We start from the raw sequence: 26,455 nt of genomic DNA on the forward strand, positions 1-26,455 counted from the left end.
AGGCGGGAAGGCGGGCGGCGGCGGCGGAGGAGGAGGAGGAGGAGGAGGGGGAGAGGAGGAGGAGAGGAGGAGGAGGCGGGGACTACACCGGGCGGTAGCTGGCGCCGAGCGCGGTGGGAGCCCACAGGGTACCCGGCTGGCTCGGCTGGCGGCCTCTGACCGGATCTCGGCGCCGCAGCCCTGCGCCTCTCCCGCCCTCGTCTCCGGGCCCGCGGCCCCGGGCTCGGCGAAGGTGGCGGCGCTCTGGGCCACCGGTAGGTTGCATGGGCGCGGCGGTTCCCACTGCAAACCTTTTGTGCCGCAGAAAAGGTGGTGGTGTAGTGGTGGGTGGGGGGTGTGTGGGGAGGGGGTTACCCCAGCCACCGATCCCGGGTTCCAGTCCCAATCTCGTCACCGTCCCTTCCTCCTAGCCTCGTGTCGGGGCCAAGGAGCGCCGGCCAGGCCGGCCTCCGGGATGGGTGGCGGCGGGGCGGCCGCCAGCGTCCTCCGGCTTCGGCGGACGGGTGCCCGGGCACCGGAGCGGGAAACTGGGGTCTGGGGAGCTGGGTGGGGCCCGCGCTGGGGTGCGGGGAACCCGCGGCTCCTGGTACAGGGGTGGGGCCCTAGCCGCCGTGAGTGTGCAGAGCGCGCGTGTGAGTGAGTGTGCGGGGGCGTGCGCCCCCGTGTGCGCGCGGCGTGCGCCCGCCGGGGAAGGTGCGGGCTCGGCGATCCGGAGCGCCTCTCCGGCTGTGCCACGCTGCGGAAAGCCGGGGCGCATCGGCGCGCCGCGGGCTCCCTCGGCTGCCTTGCCCGCAGCGCGGGGCAGCGCGGGGCAGCGCGGGGCAGCGCGGGCCTGGCACTCCTCGGTGCACTGGTTCCTTCTCCGGGGCTCTGCGCTGCTGGCCGTGTGCCCGGCCGCCTGCTGGGTGCGACTGCCGCTGCCAGATAGCGTCTCCGGGCAAGCCGGCGGGGCCTTATCGTGCTGGCCGCCCGCGCCCGAGGCCGCGTGCGCACGTGCGGGGTGGGCCCCGCCGCTGGCCGGGAGCGAAAGCAGCAGATGTCTTGGGGGCCACCCCGCCCTCGCCCCACCTGTCGCGGGGTGGGTTTTGCCGCGGATGGCAAGCGGAGGATAGAAGGGGTTTGCAGGCAGGCGGCAGGCGGACCTTGGGCAGCGCGGCCCCATTGTGAAGCTGCCAAACTCTCTCTAGTGGTGGAATCCGTAAATCTGCCAGGCCGGCAGTGGGAAGGCAACGGCGTTGACGGCCCCGTCCTTTCCCGCTGGCAGGTGTAACACGTCCCTGGGGACTTCCTGCTTCACCACCCACTGGGGTTACACACGGGTGGGCTGGGATGCGTGTGGTGCCAAGATTGGTGCGCGTGCGTGTGTGGGGCGCGGTAACCCTGGCGCTGGAAACTTTGGAATCCTCGTTTGCGGAGGGAGGCTTGAGCAGAAGCGTTTTATGTGTGTGCTGACTGCTTGTAGCTGACCTTCTCCGGGTCCTTTTTGTCCCTGGCTTTCGGTTCAGGAGCCCTCTTGCTGTTGAGGGTTGCTCTTGCTTTGTCTTCTAATCCTGTGGAACAGGGTGTCCACTGCCCGGGGGAGAGAAATGACCCCTTTGCCCAAGTTTGTTTTCCCAAACGTCTCAAAATCTAGAATTGGTTATCAGTGCAGAATTTTTTACAACTGTATGAGTTCAAAGGCCCAGTGTTTGCCTAAACTTTGGTATTTAATGAAAAACATTTCTCAAGTTTTTTTTAAAAAAATGATGTAACTGTGTGTATTATAAATAAAATGGGCAGGAAGAAAGAGTTTAGGGACCTCCTCGTTCCGGTAAGACCTGACTTAGGGAGCAAGCTTTTGCAACATTGTAGCCTATTCAATTACAAATGAGACTTTTAGCAGTAATTGTTCCAGAACCTAAGGTAACTATTGACCTTAGGTAACAGTCGCTGACTTTGCTTATTTTCTTGTGTATTTCTCTGTAGTTTTAGAGAGCTATTTTAACACCCCATTCAAAGTCCTTGGCATGCTGGGAATAATAGAACTTGATATGCATAATTTAAAATTTCTTTGATTTGTGGCTGGGGGCTGGGGAGTTTGCTTCCGCAGAGAACTTTGATCCTGTCACTAGGGTAAGGAAGTGAACACCCATTTCAGGCTTTCCTTTGGACGGTTGTCCCTCTCTACCTGGTACACCTGTCCTCTTTTGGACATGCCTCTGAGAAATAACTATGGTGTGAAAGACTGCGTGTAGCTAGTCCTATGAGCCAGGAAACATTTTCTAGAAGTAGAAGGCTGACTTCCCACGAAGCTTTCAGCAACCTGAGTTTAATGTTTACTAGCAGAAATGGAAAAGGAATGGATGTTGTGATTTTAAGGGGGTTACTGAAGAACCGATACTAGAAAGACAAGCGCGTTTTTGTCTTGCTGAATCATTTGTGGAGTTGTCTTGCCGCTGTGCCGAGATGAATTGTCCGATTGTGAGGTCAAGGTTGGTTTTGGAGCAGTCGCTCCCTACTTAGCAGCCTTTCTTGAAAACCTTTGATATTTTAGCTTTTACAATGTCTAATGGTAAAGCTAGATTATTTGAAAGGCACCTCTACAGTGAACGTATAAAACAGCTAAACATTTTTTTTTTTTTTTTCACTGCCTCATGTTCTGTTACTAGAGGGATGTTTTGGTCCCTTGCTGGTATACGTGTGTTTAGAGTAGAACGTGAGGCCAGTGGTTGCCAAATACTTTCACTAGTATGAATGGAATTTTTTCCAAGTACTTTTCCGTTATTGGTCTGTTCTGAGATAGCCACTTTGAGGAATACTACCTAATTTTTTTGGTTTTTCTTTCTTTCTTTTTTTTTTTTTCATGTTTCAGGAGCTAAAAATAGAAGCTGTTCTTGTAGTATACCAATTTCTTTGCCTAACATCTTGCTTTCCAAAGAGAATCTCTAATCATCAGTAGGATTTCTTTACCAACATTAGAACTGTGCTGGCCCTCAGATTTATAATAGCAGGAGTTGTAAGTGATGTGAAGTTTTCACTTGGGATTTTCTTAGTGGATCCGTGTTGAAGCCCGAGGCTTATAGCATTTTAGGGGGAAGGTGGGGGGCGGGTAGACACTCTGTGTGGAACTAAACATGTTCTTACGGATCTTTTCTTTCTTTTCTTTTTCTTTCTTTCTTTCTTTTTTTTTTTTGAGCAAATGACTCTGCTTTCTGGGCTCCTATTGCCATTCAAGTTCATTGTTGTGTGTGTTAGATTTTATGTGTTTCTGACTGCATTATTCTTTTTACTTTTTGTCCCAAGAAATATTATTATTGACACTCTGAATGTGAATGTGAATAATTGAATGGTTAATTCCCTCAAAGAATTATCCCTCAAATCTCTATGCAGAGCTACAGTGCAAACCCAAAGGATATTTAGGTTTCAAAAATTGACAGCTTTTCTTTAATTTTGAGCAGATAGCAATTTGATTGCCACATAATATAATTGCAAAAGTTTGGGGGGATTACTGTAAAATAAACATGGGAAATTGACTAGGAGCTGAGCCGTGGCCGCCCTACTTCTGAAGGACATTCTTCTGTGTGTTATCTTACCTGAGAAATGTGGCACACTTGCTAGCTCAGGTTTGCAACCTTTCGTATCTATAGGAGCTTCATCTGTAGTCCTTTGCTGAGTGTCTGCCTGTGTCACCCCTTGCTTCCTTGTCCTGGGTGCTTGGCCTGCTTTCATTGCTCTTAGGGCTCCCTGTTGGTCATGGCTTCTGACTTGGAAGTAGAAGTGTTGTAGCCGCTCCTGTTTGCTGTGTTGCATTCTGTCTGCCTTCCGTCTCTGGACAGTGCGTAGTCCAGCTTCTGAGCTTCCCCACATGCTGTTTGGATAGGAGAGCTGTTGCTGCCCTTTGAAGCCGTTGTGTTCAGAATGAACTGATAAAGTCAGAGATGTGTAGATTTTTATGGTATTTTACAAGTGTGAATTGTTATTGGAAAGGTATGGTTTTTAGGACTTTTATATTAAAAGGTCACTTCATTGTTACTTACAGGAGACAGGGATAAAATAGTTATGGTAATATTGTAATTATTTCATAGGTAATTCTTTAAAGATGTTTTATTTGAAATGCAGATGGAGATAGGCAAGCCTTCCAGCTGCTGGTTTATTCCCTAAATGCTTCCAGGAGACAGGGCTGGGCCAGACCAAAGCAGGGAGACTGATGCTTGGAACTTAGTCTGGCTCTCCCATGTGGGTGGCAGGGACTGGCTGCTGGAACCACCTGCTACCTCCCAGGGTGTGTCCAGCAGGAACCTTGAAGTGGAGCCAGGCGCTCCTATATAGATGTCCATGTTGCAAGTGGCATCATTTATTTTTTAATTTAAAGAGTTATTTGAAAGACATCAACTATTCAGTGGATCACTTCCTCACATGGCCACAATGGACAGGGCCAGGCTGGGTCAAAGCCAAGCACCTGGCACTCCATCTAAGTCTCTCAGGTGGGTAGCAGAAGCCCAGGTACTCGTGCCATCTTCTGCTGCCTTCCCAGCAGCATGAGCAGGAGCTGGATCAGAAGTAGAGAGTCAGGACTCAAACCAGCACTCATGGGATGCTGGCATTGCAGGCAGCATGTTAACACACTGTGCTGCAATACTGACTCTCAAGCGGCACCTTAAACCATTGCACCGAACACCTGCCTCTATCCATAGTTGTGACAGAAGGTTTATTCTTGTACAAATGTAACTTTTTTTTCTTTTTCACCATCTTTGTCATTATCCTCCTGTGCTCAGCACATGCTCCAGAGTCAGCGCTCACACAGCAAACTGTAAATGCTGTCAGGAGTGATGGAACATGAGTGATGGAGTGGCGCTTTGGCCCATAGGTTTTGCCTGGTGCCGCTCCTTGGCCCGTGTGTCTGTGCTCCATTTTTGGCAGGGCACCGGCATAGCAGGGATAATCAGTTACTACATTTTGTTTACTATGAGATTGCCCGCTGTTTCCTAGACTTCCACATCACAGGCTGGAGTCGGATGATTACATGAAAGCTCTCCGGCTGTCAGATACAGGCTGAGGTTTTCAGTGGATTTCTTTCCTAGAGAGGCGAAAGAAATGTTTGGAAGTTATAAATATTTTCCCAATGCATATATAAAAACTTGACTTTCATATTTTATGCAACTTGGAATGAGATATAAGGCTTTTTAACACAATATTGAGAGTTTGGCCATGCGATGTTCTTTTTGATTTTCAGCCTCTGTTTCTAATGACATAAATGGAATCTGTCTCACTGTGATGGAGTTAGCCCTGGAAAACAAAGTGCTGCCCATACGTACATTTGACATTGAACTCAATAACCAATGAGAATTGGTTGGAAATTGCCTTACAAGTTAGGATTTCTTTTCTTTTTAAAAAATTAAGCTCTGATGACGACGATTTCATGATTTAAAATGATTTTATGCTAGGCGCGTTAAAAAATCAAGTTGGGAATCATCGTTAAGCTAGTCGTAAAAACTACTTCCCCCTTAGCATTTCATGAATGAGGCCATAAAGCTTTTAAAGTGCTTCCCTATACCTTTAAACTAGATTTTTATTTGCAGAAATTAACATACATTTTCCAGGAACATGATTCATAAATCCTTGGGGGTTCGTCCCTGAATGGAGGGCACACAGGTGAGGGGACAGACTCAGCTGCCACCGGCCTTGCCAACATGCCCAGGATTGGGTTACTGGTCACTTCACTTACAGTCCAGCTCTTCGCTTGCATGCCTGGGAAGGCAGAGATGCTGGCTCAAACGCTTGAGTTCCTGCTGTCTGTGTATGATCTCTGAATGGAGTTCCAGTCTCCTGGCTTTGGCTTGGGCCACCCCTGCCTGTTGTGGCTGTTTTAAGGAGTGAACCAGTGTATGAAACACTTTTCTCCTTCTCTCCTCCTACTCCCTCTCCCTCTATCTCTCATTCTGCCCGTTAAATAAATAAATGAATGAATCTTAAAAAAAAGTGTGTGATTTTGGGAGTCACACCGATTGGGTTTCTGATGCCAGCCCTGACTCTCACATAGTACTGTTCAATTGCATAAAGTGGGGGAGGTTTCTGTTATCCTTCAGGAGTGATTAACGTGAAATGAAATGCATTGTGCATAGCTTTTGGCATGGAGGAGCCGCTTAAAAGCACTCTTTTTGAAAATTCTCTTCTATTAAGCATCCATTAACTCAAGAAATCAGATGAATTTGTGTAACAATGGTATTGAGAAAATTCTTCTGGGTAATTAAGTAAACAAAATGTAGGCATTAGGGTTCACTTTATGTCAAAACTGGACGCTTTATTGGTGTGACTGAAGCAAGTCGTAATGATCTGGTTTCTTTGTTTACTCAGTTTGAAAATGTGGAACCAGTGGCAGGGAATTCCTGTTATCCACATCTGAAGAAGTTTCAAGGGAGGTGAAGGCTGTTGATTTTCAGGAAAGATGGGTCTCGTTGCGTTAGCTCCTCCTGGTCTCAAGATGAGGGAGGCGGTGATACTTATCATCAGGTGATGATCTTTTGCCTTGGATATAGCTGTTACGTACTGATGGGACAGACAGAGAGGTGACAAACGCCTTGCTGTCTGTGCTGGGGAGTGCAACATCCAGTGCTGCCTCTCAGCCTTTGGGTGCGTTTGTGGCGTGGGTGAATCCACAGGGCTGCTTTGAGTCTGCCAGCCACCAAAGCAAACTTGACAGTGCAAGGGACTTTGGGGAATTTTCTTGGTCTTGGCAAATTAACTCCAGTAGCAGGAGAGGCAGAAATAAAGATAGATGTTCTTACACAGCAACTCCCCAGGTAAGGCGGGGGTGGGGAGGGCACAGAGGAAATGTTGCAGGGTAATGAGAGGAAGTCTTGAGGAAGAAGTGGTTTTTGTGAGTCATTCTATTGTTTTTTTACATTGAAAAGTTAAAAAAAATATTCATTTGAAAGGTAGGGAGATGAGAGAATAAGCAAGCGACACCCCATTTGCTGGTTCAACTCCCCAATTGACTGAAACTGGGAACCAGGAACTCAGTCAAGGCTTCAAGCATGTATACTCTCAGCTTGCTGCCCTACACATTGGCAGGAAGCTTGGATCAGGAGCAGACCCAGGACTCAAACCCATCTGGGGAGAAGGAACCCATGTGGACTCCCAGTCGTAGCACCAGATGTCCACTTTGGCTCTTTTCTGCTTGTAAGAATAAAGGCACGTATGATGATAATTCCTTTTTAAGATTTTATTTATTTCAAGGGCAGACTTATGAAGACGCAAGTCCTTCATCTGCTGATTCACTCCCCAGATGTCAGTAATAGCTGAAGCCGGGGCAGTTGGAAGCCATGGGCCAGGAGTTTCTTCTAGGTTCCCCATGTTGGTGCAGGGGCTCAAGCACTTGGGCTATTCTCCACTGCTCTCCTAAGTTCCTTATCAGGGAGCTGGATGTGAAGCGGAGCAGCTGGGATTCGAACTGGTGTCCGTATGAGACTGGCACTGCAAATGGAGGCTTAAACCTGCTGGGCCACAGCACTGCCTCTTGTAGTGTTTTTTTTTTTTTTTTATTGTTAATTATTTTGCATTATGTGACAGTTTCATAGGCTCTGGGTATCCCCCCCTCCCTCCCCCTCCCCTCCCCCCGGTGGACTCCTCCACCTTGATGCAGTATTACAGTTCAAATTCAATCAAGATTCTTTCATTGCAAACATATACCAAGCATAGAGTCCAGCTACTTATTGTCCAGATTGGTTGAACAGTTTCTTGGGGAGACCTTTTCTGGTCTGAAGTTTGAGCTGGCAGAATATCATCACAGTCAATTAAGAGTCCCAATATAACATCAACAGCAATTTGCAATGTTATGGAGTTGACATGGTTTTCAATCATTGGCCTCATGACAATCTTGTGACAGAGTTTTTATTGTTGCTATTTAGTGGTTAAAGTGAAGGCACCAACAATTAATTGCTAAGTAAATGACACCATGTGCTCCACCCAACTGTATAAAGGCCAAGAGCCACAGTCCTCATAGTGACGACTGCTATGCAGGCAAGCTCCCAAGGCGAAGTTCTAAGAAAGGCCAGAGAGAGAATCAGTTCCTTGGACCTCAGCATTGTTTCTTGCCAAGAGAATGTTAAGAGTCTGTTGAGCATGTGGGTACAACTGGGATTGTGAAACCAATAGTTAAACCCTCAGTTTTCCTTACATCTCTGTTTAGCCCAGAGAACCACTCTTAGATTGCAGGTAGAATTGAAGCGGGGAATACAACAGAACAAGCAGGACGCAATGTTTGGAGATCCAATTAGCTAAACAAGTTCAACATTGCTTTGGCTGAGTTAATCAGTATGGCTGATACCTGGTGTGAGTACCCCCCTGCTGGTTTTGTCAATTGATATAATTGCTTAGTAAGTTGTGCAACTTGTCAAACTAAATGTGCATTTTTGTATTTCATATTTAGTATCTGGAGTAGAGCAGAAAAATTATGCCTGCTTTCCCTTGGGACTCCTTGGAACTTTCACAGTGACATCTTCTGGGATTTCTGTCTGGTGAGTTGTGTTTTTGCTTCTTCTGTTTGTTATCCTATTCTTAGAACATGATACCATGATGTATTTTAATGTGAATGTGGATGAACATTGTATTGTTGCAAACATTTGGACTGCAATGACAAAAGTTTTAATAGTGTATTGCAATATGCATTTTATTGGAAATGTTCAACTCTTTGAGAAGTTTTGTTTTTAAGTTCTTGTCATATTAAGGTGATTTGATGGAAGAGTATCTGAGAATATCTAGTAGTTAGAGGTTGTTGTTTTAATTTAGGGCCAAACGTTAATCTCCAAAAGTCAAGTGGTTTCTGAATAATTCAGTTTCCTGTTATGATACGGAAAGAATGGCTAACAGGTGGTCGAAAGGAGCATCATTTTCACTTAGTTGTGTAACTGTTCACTGAAATTATGACTTGTTTCATCACGCCATGAATTTAAGCTGTTAAAATATGCAATGTTAGTGTCTTCCTCTGGTTGTGTATTTTTAGAGTGTTATTTGTGTATCTGTGGTGATGTACCTGTTCCAAGTCTTTGAAGAGGAAAAAAAAATTAGTAGTAATCTTTGCAGCTCTTCAAGAATTTAAAAACTCTGCTAGGGCGAATGCCTGCTTTGTTGTGTGGCTCTAGCTAGGCAGTACCTTTGTAGGTCTTTGTTGTGAATTACCTGGAGAGGCCATCAGCTTTGGAAGAAGGGGAGTTTTGAGATAAGGGATGTGGAAGTTAGCAACCTCAGAGTTATTCAAAGGAGGGGAAGACACTTGAGTTTTGTTAAGGAAGATGTCACCTGTCAGACTTAGGAAAATGTATTTTATTTTTAAAAAAGATTGATCTATTTTTTTTGCAGGTATTTTAGCCTACTCTTTTTTTATTCATTAATTACATTGTATTATGTGACACAGTTTCATAGGTACTGGGATTCTCCCCACCCCTCCCCACACCCTCCCCCCATGGTGGATTACTCCACCTTGTTGCATAACCACAGTTCAAGTTCAGTTGAGATTCCCTCTTTGCAAGCATATACTAAACATAGAGTCCAGCATCTTATAGTCCAGTCAAGTTCCTCGGCTTCTTAGGGAGACCCTGTAGATTGATCTATATTTTTATTGGAAAGACATATTACAGAGAAAAGGAGAGAGAGAGAGAAATACCTTCTATTCACTGTTTCATTTCTCAAATGGCCACAGTGGCTGGAGCTGAGTTCATCCAAAGTCAGGAGCCAGGAGCCAGAAACTTCTTCCAAGTCCCTCATTGAGTACAGAATCCCAAGGCCTTGTACCATATTCTGTTGCTTTCCCAGGCTGCAAGCAGGGAGCTGGATGGGAAGTGGAGCAGACGGGACATGAACTGGCACCCACATAGCATTCCTGCACTTAGGGGAAAGATTGGCCAATTGAGGCATCATGCTGGGCCCAGGAAGATGCATTTTAAATGATCACCAAAATGGAAACTATTAGTAGAATTTTCAGTTTTGAGGAATAGAGGAAGAAAGTTGAGAACCCTAGCATAAAGTGCTTTTGGAGGATATTGAATGAGAAGCAGTTAGATTGAATCATATAGTCACCCAGTTGAAATGAAGCACAAAATTAAAAGCAATGGGTAAAAGCTGTGTGTGTGTGTGTGTGCGTGCACTTAGTGTTATGCATGTATGTGTACATATATACACACTGAATAATATGCGACTAAGCCACATTCTAGCAAAACTTTAAGTGGTGAAATTACTTAACCAGTAATGAGTTAACTGACACTGAAGACGATCTAACATACGGCTGGTTAGCCGTTAAGATGCCATCTGATTCTGAAATTACATAGTTTCAAAGTTTTGAAATGTAGGGAACTGTGTGACCCTAGAATTACATGGTCATGCCTTGTTTTTGACATTAGGTTCATTTCAGATGTACGTGTAGTCTGGGTCTGAGGTGTTCTGACAGATAAATCCAGTTGGATAGAGGCCACTAAAAGCCATAGAGTATTTTCATTGCCCTTTGTCATTCCCTTGTGCTCCTTTGTAGCCTGTCTTTAGCCTCCCATCCTCTCTCTGCCAGTCATTGCTGGATTTCTGTCCCAATAGCTTTGCCGGTTCACTCCACAGTGACTGCAATGACTAGGATCAGGCCAACATGAAGCCAGGAGCCAGGGAATTCTTAGAGGTCCTCCATGTGGGTGCAGAGACCCAAACACTTGGGCCATCTTCCACTCTTTCTCAGGCACATTAACAGGGAGCTGATTTGGAAGTGGAGTAGCCAGTCTTCAGACTAGTGTCCATATGGGCTGCTGGCACTGTAGATGGTAGCATAACAGTGCTGTTGCCTATATATATTTTAATTTTCTTGGGTAGACAGCTAGGGGTAGTTTAATAACTATTTATTCAACCTTATTTGAAGGTTTATTTATTTATTTTGAAAGTCAGAGTTATAGAGGGAAAGAGAGGGAGAGAGAAAAAGAGGGAGAGACAAAGAGAGAGATATCGTTCATGTACTGCCAGTGGCTAGCATCGTCAGCACTGGGCTAAGCAGAAGCCAGGAGCCTGGATCTTCATATGGGTCTCCTTCATGGCTGCAGATATCCAAGCACTTGGGCCATCTCCTACTGCTTTCCCAGCCCGTTAGCTGGGAGCTGGATGAAAAGTAGAGCAGCTGGTACATGAACCAGTGCCCATATGGTATGTAGGTATTGCAGGCAATGGCTTTACCTGCTATGCCACAACACTAGCACCAACATTTATTCAACTTTATAAACAGTTGCTGAAGTGGGTGCACCTGACAGATGCTTAGAAGCAGCTACAATAACACACACTCTGGTGTGTGCAGATGAAAGCTGGCCAGTGAGCACAGATTTATTTTTATTTCTTATCCAATTTTTACCAGGTTGGCTGGCAGATAATTTCAGGCCACAGCGATTTAGAAACAGCAAATTGGCAGTCCCTAGGGTGAGGTTGTTAGCACTTGTAAGCAGGGAAAAATTATATCCACCCACGCGACAGGGACTCACAAGAGTGAATTCTTCTGAGGGATGAGTTTTTTTTTTTTTTTTTTCCTGACAGGCTGCTGATCTTGGATGCAAGTTAGAAGCATCAGGGATCTTCCGAGCATTTCTGAGCCCAGGCCAAACCTCCAATCAGTTAGATCTCTGAATCTGGGGCAGGACATAGATAACTGTATTTCTAGAAGCTCCTTGGACGCATGTCCAGCATCTGGACATTTTGGGGAGCTCCTTGCTGGAATCAGAGAGTGGTTTTCTTGTGGGAGCACAGGTTGGAAGCAGGGAGACCTGGGCTATTCTTGGGCCACTGACTCCCTGCAGGGCGCTGTACAGGGCTCTGCCTTTGTAGCATTGGTAGCTTCAGTGTCCTCATCCTTGTCATTGGAGTTGGAAGTTCCAGGGGGATGAACTCGTCAGATGTTCTGGTATTAAAGCTAAAGGATTCTAGGGGAAGGCATTGGGAATATATCCTGTATTGAGGTGCTTGACTACTCTGCTTCTATTCAAGTTTCCGCTTTGCTGGGAAGCAGCAGGTGGTGGCTCACGTGCTTGGGCTCCTGCCACTCTCTTGGAAGATGCAGATGGAATTCTGGGATCCTGCCTTCTATCTCACCCAACCCTTCTATTGTGGGCACTTGGGGAGGGTGCCTCTAACAGCCTTCTTTGCTTCCTTCCTTTCCTCTCCCCACCTGTACTTTCTGTGTTGCTCAGTCTTCAAAAGGTAGATGAAAACAAACTTTTTTTTTTAAATAAATCACTTTGGATATTACTGGACTGCTTCTAGGAGACCCATTTCCCATGGACTGAATGGTTTTTTTCTGAATGGTTCATTTCAGGTATCTCTTGCAAAGGCATTTGTTATCATAATGGTATTTTTGAACTGGTGTTTAAGATCACTTTACTCATATCTGTTTTCTGTCATCTGATATTGCCATAGTTGTTCAAAGCAATTAAAACCTATGAAGCTATATTTTGATTACTAGAGGTATGGTTTTTTTTTGGGGGGGGTTGGGGGAGTGGTAGGGGAGATGATATGCCTGACTTTATTTAAAATAAATGCCTGAATGTGACATTTTCTCAAAAATATTTCTTTGTACAGCATTTATGAAACTTACCAGCTGTTTTCAGAACTGGTCTAAGGAGTCTTGACTCCTTCGACCAAAGGTGGCTGTTGGTGCTGAGGAGTGGTCCTGCTGGCTTTCTGGCCAGTGGGCAGAGCTGGGCAAAGTCCACACAAGCTGGAGTTTCTGTGTTGGCCTCCTGACAGGCGTGCTTTCCCTGCACATGTGCTGTGGTTTGCACCTGCTTGTCATAGTCTCAGCTAGACCATGCGTGTAGAGGAATTGCATAGTTTAACGAGTGCTTTAAAAATGTGTACAGTGTATGTATCCAAATGTTATCTTCCCTTTTGTAGGAAGACAGTTTGCATTAGTTTGGTTGCAGGGGAAGAAACTTTTTCTATTTAATTTGAAAGACAGAGAGATGGAAACAGAGAAAGAAAGAGAGAGAGAGAGAGAGAGAAAGAGAGAGAGGGAGAGAGAGATCCTCCATCCACTGATTCACTTGTTAAATTCCATGATAACCAGGATTGGGTCAAGGCAAAGACAAGAGCCTGAACATTTGTCCTGGTCTGGATGATAGAGACCCAGCCACACACCTGAGCCATCACCAGCTGCCTTTCAGGGTGCCCATTCGCAGGAAGCAGGTTTGAAAGCTGAGTAGCCCAAACAGGAGCCAGGAACTGCAATAACGGATACAGGTATCCCAAGCAGTGACTTCATTGTTCCAAATGCCTTTCCCCCACATTTCTAGGGAAACAGGAAGGCTTTATCAGAGCATTAATTGGGAATTTCCTCTAGATGTGCCTGGGATTGGGAGGGACTGAAGAGTGAATGTATATACCATCCGTATTCAGTGTTTACACTTAATATCCTTTGGTTTGCAGTTGCAGCCTTTTTAACCAATTTAAAAGTAGCAGCAATGATTGTAGCAAGTTAGGAGCCAATGGCAAGGGAAAGGGGGTTATAAAAGCTGTGTATGGATGGAAAGAGCTCTGGGAGATATCTTTGCACAGTTAAAGAACTTAGCACACAGGATAGAAACCCAGTGTCAGGGCCCAGTGACAAGTAGTATGTGTTACGCAATATGTCGCTGGCCCAGACATCCTGTGGCATAGTAGCTGGCTGTGGGCAACATCTCGAGGTGTTTCAGTACTTATCACTTTGGGAACTTTTGCTTTCCTTTATCTCCATGAGAATGGCACCCAGATCTTACCACTTCACTCCTGTCGTGAGACCTATTTCTCATAAATGAATCCCGACAGTGATAGAGAAGATGTTGTAGGAGGAGATAGCCAAAGTTGATGGAGTGAGGCTGACAATGCAATTTCATGTCTTTTGATATTTCAGCCGAAGCTCTAGGAAATTGAAAAATTTTTTTGAGGTCCTGTTACTGATAACAAAATAAGTACACCTAAAGGACAGGTAGTGACAGAGTTCATTCTTCTGAGTTTCTAGATGGCACACAGAGCAATGTTTCTCAAAAGGAAAGCTTACATTAAAGTTGTAAAACTTGTAGCTATTTTCAGAGCTGGTTGCTGGAGTGAGTGGCATTGAGGTTCTGTGTTTTGTGTAACTGTTACTTGTGCTTGGCGTTCAGGAGGTTGACTGCTGGGAGGGTATTCTGAACTGTGGTTTCTGCGCAGACCGCAATCCTTTCAATATTCTTCTACGGGTGCAAAAAGTTCCCCTCTATATACATGTGGTTTGGACCCATTGGCTTGACTTGCAGCCAGAATTCACAATGATATCCTGTATTCAATGTTTTTAAAATACATACTGTGGGGCCTAGTGTTGTGTCATGGCGTGTTAACCTGCTGCCTGTGATATAACACTGGCATCCCACATGGGCATCGGTTTGAGTCCTGGATGCTCTGCTTCCAATCCAGCTCCCTGCTGATATGCCTGGAAAAGCAGCTGAAGACTTGGGTCTCTGTAGTCATGTGGGAGACCTAGAGGAGGCTCCTGGCTTTGATCTGGCTCTGGCCATTGTGGCTATTTGGGGCATGAAACTGAAGATGGAAGATTCTTCCTTCCTTCCTTCCTTTCTCTCTCTCTCTCTTTCTGGTTTTCTCCTTCGCAGTAACTCCTTCAAGTAAGATCAATCAATCTCTCTATGCACTGAATAGTTTTTTCTCCTAGAACCAGTGTTATCTTGTCTGGTGGCATCTAGTTGGATTCTCATATGTTTCAAAGAAATATGAGCACTGTGGCACCTGTGAATATTGCCAAGTATTCCTGTTTGTGCTTGCACCATGGTTACTGGTTGCATTGTGAGGGACTTTAATCTGAAAGACCCTTAGGTTCCTTTTTAAAAGTTAATCTTTGCTCCTGTTAATTGTTTAGGAAGCTGAGGGATAGAGTATTGGTCAACTTCAGTGGTTTAGTTTTCAGATCTGGATTGCTGGGTCCACAGTTTTGCTGCTTGTGGTACATTTCCTGTTTTCTTCCCCATCTTTCTGTTTGCTCTGAAGTAGATGTGAAAGGCATTCACGGAACAGCCAGAGGGTCTTGGATCTTTGGTTTTTAGTGATCTGGAAAGCAGGTGTTAGCACTGGACTTGATTTCTTGGTCCACAGTTTTCTTATTAACGAAATGAAATCCCTGCCAGTTGCGCACACTCAGCAGCGCTATTTGCGGGAGTGCCCCGTCATCCTTTATCTTGGCAGTATGCTTTGGGAATATAGGGCATAATCATTAATTGGAGAGAGAGAGACAGACACAGAGAGATCTTGCATTTTCCTGTTCACTCCTAAGATGCCTGCAGTGGCCCAACTGGGGTGAAGTCAGGAGCTAGAGAATCAATGCACGTCTCCCGCTTGGGCTGGAAGAATCTCCATTTACTGCTGTCTGCAAGGAGCCGGGTGGGCAGCACACTGGATTTGGGAGCAGAGGCAGGATTTGAACTCAGACACTCCAATGTGAGATGTAGGTGTCTCACTGCTCTCAAATATCAGGCCAAACGCCAGCCCTGTCACCCGATTAAGGCTTATTTTAGATTATGAAACAGAATGCTGAGTTATCAATGGCCTTATTAAAGGTGGACAAGCCCATCAGCAACTTTTGAATGGTGTGGAGAATGAAAGAATGATTCAACACAGAGCATCTCCAGCTGCAGTCCTGATGCCTTTTAATTTGAACATTTTCTGGGATAAATAATGAGTACCCACCTATCTCAATCTGAAGGGTCCCCCCAAAATCCTTGGAAAATGCATGTTATAGAAAAATGATGCTTACATTTCAAAAGTTTTGGCAGCAAGATATGCTTTTCTTTTAGTTTTGTTTTCCACCAGCTCAAAGCTGGTGCCCTTGCGGGTGGATGTGGAGACTTTTCATCCTAAGGGTCCATAAGCCATCATTGTTTGCTATAAACTTCAGGAATGTGAAGTCACTCGGGGAACTCCTTTCCCCCTCAACAGCTTCTGCTCTTTTAGGGAACTGATTTGCCCAAGATGATGCTATAAGTGCTGTCGGGGCCTGCCCCCGCCCCCCATTTAAGTCCAGTCTGAAAATACTCAGGAAGTGACAGTTATCACAGAAAGCTTGTCTTTCTGTGACAGTGAAGAATGGGAGCTAGTTGGGTAGCACAACTGACAGTTGTGCCCAGGAAGAAGGCACTTGTGGCTGGTCAGTGTTGCCCTGTTTTCCTTACGCCGTGCGGTACATGTTGTTCTGAAGGAGTTTCGGTGAGAAGACTCCTTTACTGTAGGGCAGGCAGCTTGCCGGAGCCCTGCGTACCTGCCTTCATGTGCCTTCAGGAAGATGTCTTTGCCCATGGTCACTGTGGGGAGAGGCTTGCAATGAGTCTTTTTGAGAAGATACTGTTGGTTGTTGGGAGCAGAAGTACTGATTTTTTTAAAATTGAGATTTATTTATTTTTATTGGAAAGTCAGATTTACAGAGAGAAGGAGATACAGAGAAAAAGATCTTAAATCCTCTGGTTCAACCCCCAAGTGGCTATAACAACTGTAACTGAGCCGATCCGAAGCCAGGAGCCAGGAGCTTCTTCTAGGTCTCCCATGTGGGTACAGCATCCCAAGGCCGTGGGCCATCCTCTACTGCTTTCTCTGGCCACGAGCAGGGAGGTGGATGAGAAGTGGAGCAACTGGGACATGAACCAGCGCCCATATGGGATCCTGGGGTATGCAAGGCAAGGTCTTTTAGCCACTAGGCTATCACACCAGGCCACACCGGGCCCGGTGGAAGTAACTGGAAGGAGCAAGCTATTCTCTGGCTCTTGGGATTGCATATCGGAGTGTCAGCAGTGTAATAATATTTCAAACAAGCCTTTTCATGTTCCCATGTAGTGAGCCCGTTAGGCAGAAATTTCCATCACTAGGTTCAAAGTTTATAACAAAGAAAGTACTGTTTTTAACTTCCTGGGTAAGTAGTGTTCCCTGCATTGAGTAAGTGTGTTGTCTACCTCAGTGCCATGGAGTGGGTTTCTTACAATAGATGCCTTGGCTGATATTGCCAGGATTCTGAAATCACATCTATTTCTTCTCCTTAGGTTAAAATCATTGACTACCAGACAGATGCCTGAAAAATCTCATTTGGATAGTTCTGAGCCAGCTGATATGGACCAAGTGTCCTTGGCCATTGGAAACTTACTGGGCATTGCTGATAGTTACTGGTCTGACAGTCATGAGTGTTTCATGCCACATCAGAGTTTGAACTTCATACATTTCTCTCTCTCTCACTTTAAAAAATTTATTTGTTTATTTGCAAAGCAGAGTTATAGTGAGAGTGCCCCCCCACCCCGCAACACACACATACACAGAGATCTTTTCTCTGCTGGTTCACTTTCCAAGTTGTAGTAATGGCCATATTTGAGCCAGTATGAAGCCAGGCGTTTGTTCCAGGTTTACGTACGTGGGTAAAGGGGCCGAAGGAGTAAGATCAGCTTCTGCTTTCTCAGGTACAAAAGCAGGGAACTGTATCAGAAGTGGAGCAGCTGGGTCTTGAACAGATAGCCTTATGGGATGCCGGCACTGGAGGGAGTGGGTTTACCCCCTACACCACAGTGCTGACTTCTACACTTGCCCTTACTTTACTTTCACATTTTTCCGAGTACTTATTGTACTTACTACATCAATTCTGCCTCTCTGTCCAAACTCTGTGTCCTGCCATCTTTTACTCCACCCATCCAGTGCCTGTTGATAGACATTTCACAATTAAATACAAATTTGTGTGTACCCCTTAGCAAAATACAGTAAAGCGAATTCCTTTAAATCTGAAAGCATCTAGAATCCAGGTTGTTTTGGCTCAGTGGAAACTGGAGGTAATCTGAATTGAGAGGAAGTCAGGGGTGACGGCATTGGTGCTTGCTGCTTCTCAGGGATGCTCAGGCAAGTTGGTTTGCAGTGTGGTTGGCTGTGGGCCACAGTGAGGATGGGAGGACGTCTGGACTGCACAGGTGTCCAAGGAGGAACGTGACCCCTGCAAAGAGGCGCTGTCTGTGTCCTGTTTTTATATTTCTGTGATTTGAACTGAGTGACCAAACTAGCAAATAGTTCAATTAGGAAATGGTTGTTTTTAAAGGAGAGTCATTAAGAGTAAGATTGGGACAGACCTACCAAGGTAGGATGTTAACTGTGTGTGAGCAATGAGGCACCCTGGCTGGAGGAGGGGAGTGTATGGGAGCTAGTTCGTGGCTTATGTTTTTGTACCTTTACAACTTTTCTGCCAGAGTTTTGGAAAGGAATTTTGCAAATAAGTTTCTTCAGTAAACTTGATCTTAAGAGCAGTTGATGCTGTAATTAGGGACCTAATGGACTCCCTGAAACTGTGCTGTCTCCAAGGGGCCTTGAAAACGTTCCTGTTATAAAGAAACTATGCCTGGGTTTCAGGATTTTTTCTCACAGAGATCAATCTTTCAATTCCATTTTTGTGTAAAATTTTTGAAGCACCTGGTTGGGTCAAGTTGAACATCAAGCAGAAAATAAATGACTCTGTTGCTGTATCTCCCTGGTATTTTTTTTTCCACATTCTAGGAGCCTAGCCATTATTTGTGGCACTTCTCAGTGGAGTTTTCCAAACTCTGTAATATGATAATCACAGTGAGCATTATTAGTATTCATTGTGAATTGCCTTGCATTGTCACATGATATTTTAAAGAATCTATCAAACCATGGTAAATCAGCCATCATGTATCGTGACTTTTGATGTTTCTGATTGTTCAAGATACCTGATGTGTTGGATTTAAATCACTCTTTCAAACCACAAAATGCCTTCCTTTATGTAATTCACCGGGGAAGACTCCTCCTTGCCTTGGCAGAATAGTTTTCTGGGTCTGAATGGAATTGTTTGCAGAAATTGATCCACTGAATCAATTTTATTATATGATTTATAAAAACAATTGAGATAAATTGCAGGTGGGAAGAGCCAAACACTTATTTTAAATTAAATGAAGAAAAACCATTGACTTTGAGGTCGGCGCTGTTTTGTGGATTCTTCCGTGAGTCTTAACTCACAGCAGAGGGGTAGCGGGGCTGATGTGGGAAGCAGCCTTGAGGTGGGCATATGTCAGTGCTACATGGGAAGGGTCTGCTGTACGATGAATAGGTCAGAAGCAACTGTTTCAGGGATTCTAGGGAAACTGTGCATCATTACTTTTGTTTTTAAGGTCATTTATTAGTTTTTCCAAGATTTATTGATTTGAAAGGCAGAGTGACAGAAAGAGACCCAGCTGGGTCACCCCCTCCATGCCTGCGCTCGCTGGGGCTGGACTACGCCCGGCCAAAGCCAGGAGCTGGGAGTGCTGCTAAGGTCTGCCATGTGCGTAGTGAGGGCCCAGGCACCTGCAGTGGCTGGCAACCAAGCACCTGGATCACCATCTGCTGCCTCCCGGGGGATGGATGTGCAGGAAGATGGACAGGCATCAGAGTTGGGATGTGATCCAAGGCATGGGTATGGAATACAGGTGTCTCAAACAGTAACTTAACCTGCTGCCTGAGATCTGTGCTTGATTTGCTTATACTTGTATGGAACAAGTTGTGATTGAAGGGGAAGCAGTGTTTAGATAAGTACTGCTGTGGTGGTTATTTCTTTGCTACTCTTTCTGGACCTTTCCATGGTTTGGGGGCATTCCCTGAACCTGCATTTGGGTCCTTGAAGCTGATGGTCATTTCAGTCTTGTCTGTGGACCATTCAGTACCCTTAGACGGGACGCTGTCCGTCCTGCCTGTCCCTGGAAAATTCATGCTGGCAGAATCCGAACTGGCCTGGTGTTCTGTGCATTGACTCTCTCTAATCTAAGTCTGTTTAACTTGTAGGAGTGTGCAGACTGGTGCCTAAAATGGAAGTAGACATTAATGGCGAACCCCGAAGTACCCTGAGCACCCTACCCTTGCCTGTGGCTGAGGCGAGCTCTCCGGGAAAGGCGGACACTGAGAAGCCGCGCTGCTCCAGCACGCCCTGCTCCCCGATGCGTCGGACTGTGTCAGGCTACCAGATTCTGCACATGGACTCTAATTATCTGGTGGGCTTCACCACGGGCGAGGAACTCCTCAAGCTGGCCCAGAAGTGCACGGGAGGCGAGGAGAGCAAAGGGGAAGCCGTGCCTTCTTTGCGCTCCAAACAGCTGGACGCAGGACTGGGGCGCTCCTCAAGGCTCTACAAAGGCAGGAGTCGGTACTACCAGCCCTATGAGATCCCTGCGGTCAATGGCAGGAGGCGCCGGCGGATGCCCAGCTCAGGAGACAAGTGCACTAAATCCTTACCTTATGAACCTTACAAGGCCCTCCATGGGCCTCTGCCTCTTTGTCTTCTTAAAGGTAAGAGGGCTCACTCGAAATCCCTGGACTACCTCAATCTAGATAAAATGAGCATCAAGGAGCCAGCTGACACAGAAGTGCTTCAGTACCAGCTGCAACACCTAACCCTGCGTGGGGACCGCGTGTTCGCCCGGAATAACACATGAAATGACTGGCGCAGAGTGCCAACCTGCGGAGGTCAACCTACACTTGGCTAGACCACACACACAGACACACACACAGACACACACACAGACACACACACACACACACACCACACCATACCACACCACACTCCTACACTGTTCCTGACTTCACATCCCAGGTGGTTCTATCAGCTCACTGTTCCTGGAACCTAAAAATTGTTGGGATTACACTTTGAACACAGGAATGAAATCACACAGGTCCTTGGGGGAAAATAATTTTGGAGCAAGGCAACTGCAAAGAAAACAGGATGTGGATTGGCTATCTGTATAGCTTTTCAGCTAGAGGGAAAAAAAGGCTTTTGGGGCAGGACTTTGGTGTTTATGATTCTGACACTCAGATTGGAATGTTATCTGCTTTGTTGTTGCTGACTTGGTATGATTCTTTGAAATATCTTCTGTACTTCTGGAATCTCTGTATTTTACTATAAAATGTATGTGATGATTTGTTTTATGAAGTTTAGAAACTTGAACATTGCTGAATTGGACCACTTTTTATTTTTAAATATTAAGTTGAACTATTTTATAACTGGTTTTGCACTGAAAAAAAATTAACATTTCAGACGAAGAGCAAAGTCTTACTTCTCTTGCCTCAATAATATTATTGAGCAATGGATTTTTTTATTTCCGCATGGAAAGTTATTGATCTCTATGGCTGTAAAATATTTCTTTATAGCGTTATTAAAGTGTGTCTTAATAACATTAAATTTGGGATACAAAGTATTTATTTTGCAGAGGGAGGGGTGGAGGCTTTTCCAGAAAGTTTCCAATACAAGGTTTTCCTAAGTCGGAAAAGTTTCCTTAGCACTTATTTTCTAATTTAACATTCATTGGGAACTTTAAAATGGAAAGGATTCTTTTAATTGTGGAGTATAGGCAAAATACTGTTTGCATCTGAATTTCCTGTTAGTGAATTAAACTTTATAATAGTGGATCTCATGATCTCTACTAGCGAATGCTTGAACTAAATATGAAGTAATACCATTCAGCACAGCATAGGCTCAGTCCGGTTTTAGTCCTGTGCCACACAGCACTCATTAAAATTTCAGTTTCTAGGATTAGTGTAGGAGCCTAAAGCGCTTCTATAGTTTTAATGGGTTAATCCTGGATTACTTAACAATTTATGTCAATTGCACTGGTTTAATTTGTTGCTAAAGAAACAAAACCTTGGCTTTAGTAACAAACATGATTCAACTATTCTTGAATTTACTCTGGGGAAGGAAAAAATATATATATAACTTACCTTTCGTAAGTGTTTCTATTTCTTTTCTTCTTTTGTTTTTTTTTCGACTCTTGAAGGTGCAATTTATTACCAGATTGGCATTCCTGGCAGCATAGAATTTGCAGATTTCAAGCTTTATTTTGGGGGGCTGTGAGTTTCTTAGGAGTTGGAGATCTTGCTTATAAAATAGAAACACCTTCTAGTTAAATGAGGGGCTCATTTCTGGTGCACTTGTGATTCTCCTTGAGCCAGAATGAACGACAGGCTGTATGTAGAGCAGCCTCCCAGAAAACCCTAGGAACTCTTAATCCATTTTAGGACACTTTCTCACACTTTCCCTAAGGCACACCGTGTGAGAGATGAAAGAGCCTTAGGGAGGTGGGCTTGTATTTTACTGAGTTGATCACATTTCCTGGTGGGCTACAAGTGTTCAGCTGTTGTAATATTTTAAAGTAAATTGCACCTTGTAACATATTGTATCAGTGAATGATCACTAAGAGTGACTCTGTACGGTCATTAATTTGACAAGACATAGAATCCTGTCAGATGCCAAAGAGTTGGGATTTTTACGTTTAATGATGAAACACCATTATTTATTGATGCTTTACCCTGTGGAACTGTATTATTTCTAACTATGAAATAAAAGGGTGATGTAAACACACATGGTTGTGTGGTGTTTTAAGCCGGGTCCGCCGTCAGCAGGTCGGTTGCTTTTCAAGAAGGCCACCCAAGCTCTTCTTTGAGGCCCTGCGATTGTAAAACAAAACTCCAAAGCATCTTTTGATGCCTCCTGGCGTTTCCAAGTCAAGGTTGCATCCATGGCGATGGTATGTGTTCAGTCTCCTAGGAAATATGGCTGTTCACCTGTGCGATTTGTCGCTGCCCACGTGCCTACCTTTCTTGTGCTAAATAAAAATATGTAGGTTTTCTTTTTTTTCCATTAAAGATAGGCAAAGATCTGTGGCATAATGGGTTAAAAGTATGAGAAGGGTGAAAGAGGGCATATTGCTATTTTCTGATGAGCAAAGGTATACATAGTTTTAAAGTTCATTTTCTGGAAAGGAAACCAGTGGGTTTTTGAATGTTTGACAAGTGCCTTCATTATTAGTTCAGTCCTGCTTTCGTGTGCTCCTGGGATTTGTGCTCCTGTAGTAGGCCTCTTCAAAAGAAAAAAAAAAAAGAAAAAAAAATAGGATAGATTTCTTTCAGCTGGGTAAAAAAACCTTTTTATTATCATTTCTGTGTTTAAGCTTTTTTTTTGTTTCCTTTTTAGCCCATTTGATATTACCTATTAGAAAGGGCATGCTTCTGACCAGAAATATATCTTATGATGTTCTGCTAGGCAGTGCTGGTTACCTTTAAGCATTAGAATGCCACATAACTAATTTTTTTTTCCAATTGCAAAAGTGCCATGTGGTCGAGATTGGGATGATGTGCAAGTTAGCAGGTGGGTATCAGCAGTGGCCTCAGGATGAGGTGAACTGCTTTTATTCCTCCGACTTGCCTCTGGCAGTGCTATGGGCTCTGGATTGAGGGATGGGTTAACAACCTGCTCAAAATTCCAGGTGCCCTATCTTCCAGGCCCCTTGATTCCTGCCCATGGTGCTTGCTGTCTGCAGTGTCATATTCATCTAATGAGATATTCATTTAAATGTCTTCCCTACCAGAAGTGGGGAGAACCTTGGAAAGAGTTAACCTTCAAAGAGGAACTGGCCTTGCAGGAAGGAAAACATTTTCCTTGAAATCTTGAGAAAAACACCTAGTTTTATTTAGTTTCTGCTTCTAACATATTTTGTCCTGGAAAAGCTTTTTTTTTTTTTTCTTGATAAGCTTTGAAGTTGTTTTCAAGGAACCTTGTAGCTGACCCTGACCTAAGTGGTTTATTCTGTCCAAATGTAGGAGGTAAGACTGTCGCAGTTTATTAATAGCATAAATGCTCCAGAGGAGAGAGAGCCAACCTGTCCATTACTGTGATGCACAGAGGGCAGTGAGTACTAAGTAAAATTGCCTCTTTTTTTTAACAATGTAGTTTGATTAGGGAAATGGAAATTGATGAAGAAGATTGCCTGGGAAATATAATAAATGCAATTATAATGCTACAAGTGGAGGCTGTTGGTGCTAAATGAGGCACTTCAAAACTTTCAGTAAGGATTATGAAAGAGACCTTTTTGATATTAGGCAAACATTTAGGATTTTGGTGTCTGCATAGCAGATTAAGTAAGACGTGTAGGTTGAATTAGTTGTTTTGTTTCTGTGCCCCAAGGACACCTCCTCAGTCTGGGCAAGGAAGAACTTTTCGAATTTGTATTCTTGCTTCATTGAGACAGTCCTGGCTTCAGAGACAAGGCCTGAGTGCAGATCGGAGTGTCCTCAGGCCTGAATCTTGAGGTTGTGTTTGATGGCTGAGTCCAGCCTGGGCAAAGGCACCTCTGCATGTGTGGGAGCGGAGGAGTGTCCCTGCACTCCATGGAGTCTGTCGGTAACCCAGGCTGGGGTCCCTTCTGGGAAGAAGAGCTCGGTACGTGTGCTTTTGCAAAGAGCTGGCAGTGCTTGGGAAGTTCCTGCTGGGCGCACCTGAGAAAGGGTTTTTCTTGTATGCCAGTGGAAAGAGGCGAGAACCAGAGACCATGATGGTGACCTACATCCTACTTGAGCAAGGAAAATGTTCTTCACCAGACTTTAGTGTAGAAGCATGTGGAATTATGTAGATGAAAGACCTTAAATGCTATGTATACTGCTGAGCTAATGCTTCAGCCAGGGAGAGGATCTTCGGCAGTTAGACGTTCTTGATTGAACTCAGTGAAATTCAGATTTTTGGCTGAGGGTTAGAGCTGGGAAGGCCGACACTGAACATGTGGACCACATGGTCCTCACCTCTACATGGAACAGATATCACGGTCATACAGGGTCAGCCTTCAAATGAAGCCTCATTGTGTGTGTGTGTGTGTGTGTGTGTTGTAGTTTTTAACAACATGCCTGCTGGGAGAGGTGGGGGAAAGGCAGCATGTGGCACAGGCCAGAGGTGTGTTTTATAGGATACAGAGCAATAGAAGAGAGTGGAACAGCAATCTGACAAAGAGGACTCTCCATTGGTTTTCTCAGCACTAAGCCTAGTCACCTGATCTGGATCAAAGTTGAAATGTCAAGGCCATTTTCTGCAAAGTGCCTGTGGAGGGAAGTCTTGGAGAAGAAGAATGGGAGGAGGGCAAGATCTTAGCAAAATAAGCAAGTGGAGAGGGTCAGGATGAGTCATTGGCATTCTTCAGTGACCTTGGCAGTGCTGGTGCTCTGCTGAGCCCAGTGAACCTGCTCTCCAGGAGGCACAGCGGAAGGTCGAGGGGGAAGCACTGAAGCACAGGAAGAGGCTGGAGAAGCGAGAGCTGTGACAGAATAAACAAACAGATGGATGTTCTAGAGATGATTTTCCCTGCTGGTACTCTCTCCCCTGTATCTGAGATGGGTTATGGTGCAGGTGTTGCAAACAGAAGATGTACATGGTTACTTGGGGTCAAAAGCACATTAAAAAAAATCTTTATTTACTTATTATTTGAAAGGCAGAGACAGAGGGGAGGGATCTCCCAGCTGCTGCTTCATTGCGTCTATACCCACAATAGCTGAGCCAGACGCAAGTTAGGGGACACAGGACCTCAGTAATCCCTGGCAGGGACCCGATTACTTATGCCATCACCTGCTGCTTCTCTAGGGGTATGTCAGCAGGAAGCTGGCTTTAGGAGCAGGATTGGGATGTCGGCATCCTACAGGATCGCTGAATTGTGATGTCTGATGCCCAACCTAGAAGTACATTTAAAAATGTATTCCTGGGCCTGGCATAGTAGCCTAGTGGCTAAAGTCCTCACGTCACACGCACTGGCATCCCATATGGGCACCAGTTCTAATCCCAGCGGCCCCGCTTCCCATCTAGTTCCCTGCTTGTGGCCTGGGAAGGCAGTCAAGGATGGCCCAAAACTTTGGACCCTGCACCCATTTGGGAGACCCGGAAGAGGCTCTGGGCTCCTGGCTTCGAATCGGCTCAGCTCCAGCCAATGTGGCCACCTGGGGAGTGAATCATGAGATGGAGGATCTTCATCTCTGTCTCGCCTCCTCTCTATACATCTGACTTTGCAATAAAAATAAATAAAATCTTTAATAAAAAATATATTCCTGATACCATTGTCTAACAAATGAGATTATATTGTTTTTCTTCAAGAAGTTTTCTGGGGTAGGAGGTGTTTAAAAAGCTCATGGAGAATGCTTGATGAAAAAAACCTGCATGGATTTCATGGTTTTTTTTTTGATACCATAATAAAGTTATCTTTTAGGTCTGTTTTTTTTTTTTTTTACGAACATTTTGAAGCAACCTAGTTAGATCATCTTTTGAAATGATCAACTCAAATACTGGATTTACTGGCAGATTTCTGCACTTTCCTGTTATTTGTAAAACTTGAATAATATTATTCCTATAATATTTTACATGTATTTTCAGTGTTGTACTTATCTAGTAAGACTTGATTGCCATTAACAAATAGCAGATCAGAATATCTATAGGATTGAGATAGTTGGGAGCTTTGTCCCTTATGCCATTATACTCCATCTAAACAATGTACAAGCAAATATATATATTTATGTGATTGTGAATAGAAAAGGCAAAACTGCTTCTCTGCTTCCAATCTGTGCTCGCTGCAGCTCTAAGTGCCAATTTTCTTACAGTTAGCAGGAACAATAAAAGGTTGGGGTGGAGCCAGGCTCT

General features: G+C 44.8%; 1 protein-coding gene across 3 annotated transcripts; it reads left to right on the plus strand.

The window, feature by feature from the left end:
* The first annotated feature begins 64 nt into the window (after positions 1-64).
* Positions 65-20,565, plus strand: MACIR (macrophage immunometabolism regulator). Of its 3 annotated transcripts, none has more exons than XM_058656281.1 (3): positions 67-254; positions 8,408-8,495; positions 19,804-20,565. In XM_058656281.1, exon 3 carries the CDS (start codon positions 19,827-19,829, stop codon positions 20,448-20,450), a length of 624 nt encoding a protein of 207 aa, XP_058512264.1. In that variant the 5' UTR covers positions 67-254; positions 8,408-8,495; positions 19,804-19,826; the 3' UTR covers positions 20,451-20,565. The 3 variants fall into 3 exon arrangements, with proteins under 3 accessions (XP_004586235.1, XP_058512264.1, XP_058512265.1); XM_058656282.1 differs by lacking the exon at positions 67-254 and adding an exon at positions 8,011-8,310; XM_004586178.2 differs by lacking the exon at positions 8,408-8,495 and having other exon boundaries at positions 65-254.
* The last annotated feature ends 5,890 nt before the right edge of the window (positions 20,566-26,455 follow it).

The sequence above is a fragment of the Ochotona princeps genome, chromosome 28 (genome assembly GCF_030435755.1).
Source record: "Ochotona princeps isolate mOchPri1 chromosome 28, mOchPri1.hap1, whole genome shotgun sequence".
Taxonomy (NCBI): domain Eukaryota; kingdom Metazoa; phylum Chordata; class Mammalia; order Lagomorpha; family Ochotonidae; genus Ochotona; species Ochotona princeps.

Bases quoted from the DNA above. Each gene is read 5' to 3' on its own strand.
- MACIR (XM_004586178.2), top strand. From the start codon at position 19,827: ATGGAAGTAGACATTAATGGCGAACCCCGAAGTACCCTGAGCACCCTA.